General features: G+C 34.3%; 1 protein-coding gene across 1 annotated transcript; it reads left to right on the forward strand.

The window, feature by feature from the left end:
• The first annotated feature begins 2,732 nt into the window (after positions 1 to 2,732).
• Positions 2,733 to 6,102, forward strand: LOC117108223 (cleavage and polyadenylation specificity factor subunit 2-like). Its single transcript, XM_033250182.1, has 4 exons — positions 2,733 to 2,978; positions 3,146 to 3,305; positions 4,538 to 4,643; positions 5,831 to 6,102. The coding sequence occupies exons 1-4, from the start codon at positions 2,830 to 2,832 to the stop codon at positions 6,085 to 6,087; spliced, it is 672 nt and encodes a 223-aa protein (XP_033106073.1). The 5' UTR covers positions 2,733 to 2,829; the 3' UTR covers positions 6,088 to 6,102.
• The last annotated feature ends 386 nt before the right edge of the window (positions 6,103 to 6,488 follow it).

A 6,488-nucleotide genomic window follows, 5' to 3' on the forward strand; every position in this document is an offset into this window, starting at 1 on the left:
AGTTCCCGGCGATTTTTAGTATTTCGTGGTCCGATTATAATCAGAGCCTATGGGACACAAATTTGTAACACTTTCTTCCGGGGTAAAAATTATTAAACATGTCTATGTATTCATTAAAAAACATAAAGTAACGGAAGTTTATACAATCGAGCATGTACCTTATGTTCAACTTAACTTCACAGCTTAATTATCTAGCATAAACAATCTGTAAAAAATATGTAAAAGCTAATTTACGTTGAAAAAAGTCACTTTACAGCGAGAAACAGCGAGCATGATGGGAAGGTTAGGTGAAACTTAATTTCCTTTACAGCGACAGTAATTAGGCTAAAAATAATAAGGCGGGAATAGGTCGGGTGAAAAATAATAAGGCAGGAATTATTTGGTAATCATATTATGTCCACATAGTCAGTATAAGATGAAACTGTATTGACATTTTTTATTGTCAGTTCGTTGGTGGAGTTATTCGAAGGTTTAGGTTAATGGGAGACCTTGTATCTAGCTGCGCTCAACTGTTAGTTCGCCTACATGTTTTGTAAAGCTATTCATTGGTTTTACCTTAAATTTGGGTGTAGTATACTGTATGTTAACATACAAGCCAAGCCCTTCCTTTTTTTGGTTTTAGCTGAGTAGCCCGTACGACCGTTGTCAAGAATATTTCTTTTCACTTTTTTTGGACCATTATTTACGGCATGAGGGTGTAGCAACTTGTTCTGTTTGTGAAAAAAACAACAAAAAGTAACATTCTTTTTAAGACATCTAAATAGCTTGTCGTACCATTGATAAAAAATAAAAAAGTAGGCCTGTAAAATTAAGGGCATTTTAAAAGTGGTACACTTTTTTTTTTATAAGAACCAGTAAATTTTGCCCAGGCTCAGTGTTCTTAGTTTTTGGCCCATTTCAGGCTCAAAATGTTCTTAATTTGTTACACACTTTTCAAACATAGAAAATTATTATTGTACAGCAGAAACGGGCCCTGAAAAAAATGCCCTGGAAAAATTGCCCTAGAAAAAAGGCCTGGTAAAAATGGCAACAAATGACAGTACACCTGATTATAGGGGGTATTACATAGTCACATCTACATTACTGCACATAAAGTACAGATATAATTTTTTGGTTTTTTTAAAGCTGCAACAAAGACTGCCTTGCTGATCCGATCAAGTGCATTGACAATCAACAAAATTTCAAATAATTCAATGATATAGTCGAAGAAATTTCTTTCTTTTTGATTTCTTTTAGGTCTATTTCATTTTCAAAAAAATAGTGAAACCAAATTTCCCCGACACAAATAATAATACTAATAATAATAAAATATTATTATTGTTATTATGATTATTACAATTATTATTATTATTATTATTATTATTATTATTATTATTATTATTATTATTATTATTATTATTTATCAATATTATTATTATTATTACTTAATCCTCTTCATGCTGATAAGCACATAAGGCAGCAACAAATGTTTTCCATTGTCCTCTCTTCTGGGCCGTCCATGATATTTCATTGGTTGTTTTTGACATCTGTTTTCTTCTTCTTCCACTGTACAGCTCCATGTCCCCTTCGGCCTTCCTCTTTTTCTTTTCCCCATTGGTTTCCATCTTACTGCCTGTCTTGGATGACGGCCATTTTTCATTCTAATCACATGTCCAAACCAATTCCACCTCCTCTTCCGAATCTCCTCGTTTATGTCATTTATTTGGATTTTTTTTTTGGTTTGTTACCCAGTCTGGCCACCTGATGTTTAGGATCCTTCTCAGTTGTTATAATCTGAACCATCACCTTTTTTGGTATTTTTACAATAATTCCAGACTTCCAATCTTCTGGTACTCCTTTTTCTTCCCAAATTCTATTGAATAGCTTTCTTAATGTTATTATTATTGTCATTAATCTATTTACCTACAGTATGCCTAACTAGTCGACGCGAGTAAATCAGTTTCGTGGCTCCGAACACTGATTGGTTGAAATTGTTTATTTCGGTCCGAACGAGAAAAATAATAAAATATAAGAGACTTGTGGCTTGTCTAATTTCAGCCCTGTAGTTGGAATAAAAGGAGAGCAGCGATGGGAATTGAACCGGGGACTAAGAGATCTCCACATTTCAGCGCATATCCAGTGGCTACCACCAGATTAGCTGCCTGAGCTAAGTTGCATTAGAGCAGGGGTGGACATAAAAACCAAGAGACCTACCAAAACTTTGATGTGTTTCCAGTGTGCTTACAAAAACTTTCACGCACTGCTTTTACACCACTTTAATCTCAGTTTGCGGGCTGCAAAAAAAATCACTGTCAGGCTGCGGCCCTGTGGCCGCACTTTGCCCACCTGTGTGTTAGAGGTTCTCAATGTCAACGCATTAACTACGGAAGTAGGGTAGCAAAATCTTTAACAAAATTCATCGATTTTAACTATAATTCAGACAGCTATCGATATGAACATTGGTTCTACTCTCGTGTTGTAATATGTTAATCATTTTTGTATCTGTGTGGTCTTGTATGGTTCTCTGTGGTGTTTAGTAGGACTGGTTAGATACTATGAACTTACCTCTATGCATAGACAAAACGTTTATATGTAGGCACTTCATATCATCTTCTCTTCTTCAGTTAGTTGCCACCTTCAATATTTAAAAGTTCATGAAACTTTAAGATTAGTACAGCATGACCATAGAGTGTTTTAGTTTTGTTGCTTTCTTTGTTGAATTTATATTAAAATTTTAATACTTATTTTTCCAGCTATGTGTGAACATTTGTGATACTCCTATCAATTCTTTGTAGAAGCTTTTTTTCATATGCAGTTCAACAAGAAAATAATCAGCCAAAATTTGACATAATGACATCTATCATCAGATTAACACCATTTTCTGGTGTATTGGATGAGTCACCTTTATGTTACATGTTGCAAGTGGATGAATTTCGCTTTCTCTTGGACTGTGGTTGGGATGAGCATTTCAGTTCACAACACATGCAAAATGTTCAGAAGTTAGTTTTTTTTTTTTTTTTTTCAAGTTCTTTACCTTATTGCAAACAGTAAATGATTAACCTTGTTTGTTTCCACTATAACGTTTTACAATACAGTCGTCCTCTTTCAATCAAAAATGTCCACATACATGACTTGTTTGTTTTGAATATTTTTTTTTACTTTGCAGACATATTGGTCAGATTGATGCAGTACTACTGACCTACCCTGATAATAACCACCTAGGTTTGCTGCCTTACCTAGTTGGTAAGTGTGGTCTTGCATGCCCAATCTATGCAACCATTCCAGTCTATAAAATGGGTCAAATGTTCATGTATGATCTCTACCAGGTACTTTCTTCTATATATTGTTTCTCTTTATAGATTTAACATTCAATAACAATAATAAATGCAAACTAGATTGAAATTCGTCATCGTCAAATTTTAGGTGATACGCATGATCCTGTGGTTTTCCTCAGCGAGAAAAGTTTGAGATGTCCAAAATGGCCTAAAACGTGTTTTAAATTGGTCAAAAAGTGACTTAAAAAATTAAAATAAACGCACACGTACGCGCACTTTACGATGCGTGCGAAAACGGTAATTGTTCATGAAGTTGACCCTTGATATGAAGTATACTTTTGCCAGTGTTGTAAAACAGTCTGCCGCCCTCTGGCAGAAGTCGATTTATAATAAATCATAGAATGAAAAAAATGAGGGGGCGGGGTGAGAAAAAACATACATTTTGACAATGATGACATCAAAATGAAAAATGGAAGGCACAATTATGAAAGAAAATTGCCTCAGCTATAATATACTGAAACTTGGAAGACGATCGATCAAGGATAAGCAATATATGCTCAAATCCGTATAAAAATTATTGTCATATATTAAAAAAAATCATATCTACAACTCATGTGCTTTCAAAATATGTAATGAAAATTGGGAATTTACCTTTCATCCTAAGGAGCTATAACTGATATAAAAATAGGCATGATTTTAAGCATATTTAAATTTTGACGCACGCGTAAGCGCACCCTATGATGCTCGCACAGAAAATTAAAATACATGACATTCAACCTTGACCTGAAGTTTTTGCCCACTGAATATGATTCAGAAAATGGTGACTGGTTAGGATGATATGGGGTCATCAAAATTTTGAGAAAAAAAGGGTGAGAGGGATAAGAAAAAACATTTATTTTGACCATTATGACATTATCAAAATGTAAGAAGTGACATAAAAGAGAATTGTCTCAGCTATAACATCGAGAAGAGGAGGGCAGGCAAATAAGGAAATAAGTAAATAAATAAATAAGGAAATAGATAAGGAAATAGATAAATAAATAGATAAACAAATAGATAAATATATAGATAAATAAATAAACAGACAGACAGACAGACAAGCTGTAGCAGCGTATCACCTAATATTTAATATTTTGCAATAATGTATTGCCAACAATTTTGCACAAGCCAGTTAATGGAAAATTTAGAAATATGCACACACAGCAGTGACACACTAAAGTGTACACAACAATATGTACAAGTTCTGCCAATGAAATGATCTGCCTTTTTGATTTTTGTTCTAGTCAAGACACAATACAGAGGAGTTTGATCTTTTCACATTAGATGATGTGGATGCTGCATTTGACAAAGTCATCCAAGTGAAGTATTCCCAGAGCATTGCCCTAAAAGGTATTTTATTGGCAAAAAAATTATTTCAAGATTTTATGTCCTTCATCAGTTCTCATTATTTCAATTTAGTTCTGTCATGTATGGATATATGTCTGTCTTGTGTTTAAATAATTTCATTCGGCTTCTGATATATATTTTAGATGAATTTTCTTTGATATTAAGCCAACAGTAAAATTTTTTACCACTACAGTTTCGAACAACTTCGTTGATCTTCATCTGGCGAATGACCTAACCTCAGTTAGATCATTTCGTCATCGGCCGATGAAGTGCGCCCTCTTTTGGGTTTTTGAGATCTCCGCGAGGCCCCCTGTTGACCTCAACATACTAGGCTGGCCGAACATAAAGCAGACGTTACGAATAGTATAGAAGGGGCAGCTCGCACCTCAACGTCATCTGTAATCCATAAATCAGCTATAACAGACCACATGGTCAGACATAACCACATACCAAACTGGAACACTACCAAAAAACTTCAATGCACCAACAAAGAAGCAAAATATATCTGAAGGAAAAGTAACAACATGAATAGAGATGAAGGAGCCTATGAGCTGTCACATATTTACGACGACCTTCTACACCAACCCGGGGAACAGGAGGCCCTGCGGAGAAGACCTCAAAAACCAAAAGAGGGCGTACGTCATCGGATGATATCAGAAATTATCTTACTGAGGTTAGGTCATTCACCTGATAAAGATCAATAAATTTTTTTGAAACTGTAGTGGTAAGAAATTTTACTGTTGGCTTTGTATCAAAGAGAATTCATCTAAAATGTCTGTCTTGTGTTAAAAGGGATTGTTGTGTATGCTCAACTCAAGAAAGTCATATCAGGCCCGTAACTAGGATTTTTTTTGGGGAGGTTTCAAATTTGGAAAAAGTGGAGCCTTTTGAAGATGTTATCGACCGACCAATTGCGCTGACCACATAAGTAAGAGTTCCATCTTGAAACTTGTATTAAAAGTTACTACTGTCTATAAAGATTATTTGAACAGGATTGAAGCAATCTTCTTTCGAGATTTTTTTTTTTGCCATCCAAGCGGAGCCATCTAGCAAACGGCAGGGTTCGTCCGAACCCCCCCTGGTTACGGGCCTGCATATGTTTGCTATATCATATACAACTTGTAACATATATGCTAAATATATTTTATATTATTAATAAATTATTTTATATTAAATTAATATACTATCAGGTAAAGGTCATGGTTTGGTGATAACAGCATTGCCTGCTGGTCACATGGTCGGAGGAACGATTTGGAAAATTGTGAAAGATGGAGAAGAAGAGATTATATACGCTGTTGATTACAACCACAAGAAAGAAAGGCACTTGAACGGATGTGTATTAGAGACAATAAGTAGGCCGTCACTACTTATTACGGATGCCTACAATGCCATGTATCAGCAGACAAAGAGAAGACAAAGAGACGAACAGTTAATGAGTATGTATTGAAATATTAATAATGTTACAGTCCTCACTTCCTGGATTCTGTCTCAGACTAAAGAAAACAGCTTCCCTTAGTTTAGTTTAGTTTAGTTTAGATTTATTCAGTTCATTCAGATTTTAAAATTAATGTTCATAAGAACACGACAAAAAATCATACATCAAAAGAAATGAAAATATTATTTGAATGAACCAAGGAATAACCCAAGAAATTTAAAAAATAAACTTAATTCCATTGTGGTCCTTAATATCAAAAGCATTGGAAATTGCACGAAAGGTTCATAATAAAAATGCAAAAACGAGAATTACAATTTAAAACCACAAAAAAAAGGATAACAATTTAAACATTCAAATAAACTTAGAAACAAATGAGAGAAATTGGAAAAGCAATGATTGATCAATTTGATCGC

The sequence above is a fragment of the Anneissia japonica genome, unplaced genomic scaffold (genome assembly GCF_011630105.1).
Source record: "Anneissia japonica isolate Jap-2015-1 unplaced genomic scaffold, ASM1163010v1 scaffold38271_len224072_cov190, whole genome shotgun sequence".
In the NCBI taxonomy this organism is placed as follows: domain Eukaryota; kingdom Metazoa; phylum Echinodermata; class Crinoidea; order Comatulida; family Comatulidae; genus Anneissia; species Anneissia japonica.

Bases quoted from the DNA above. Each gene is read 5' to 3' on its own strand.
- LOC117108223 (XM_033250182.1), top strand. From the start codon at position 2,830: ATGACATCTATCATCAGATTAACACCATTTTCTGGTGTATTGGATGAG. The intron at 3,306-4,537 runs GTACTTTCTTCT...TTTTTGTTCTAG, and splicing joins TCATGTATGATCTCTACCAG to TCAAGACACAATACAGAGGA. The intron at 4,644-5,830 runs GTATTTTATTGG...ATATACTATCAG, and splicing joins CCAGAGCATTGCCCTAAAAG to GTAAAGGTCATGGTTTGGTG.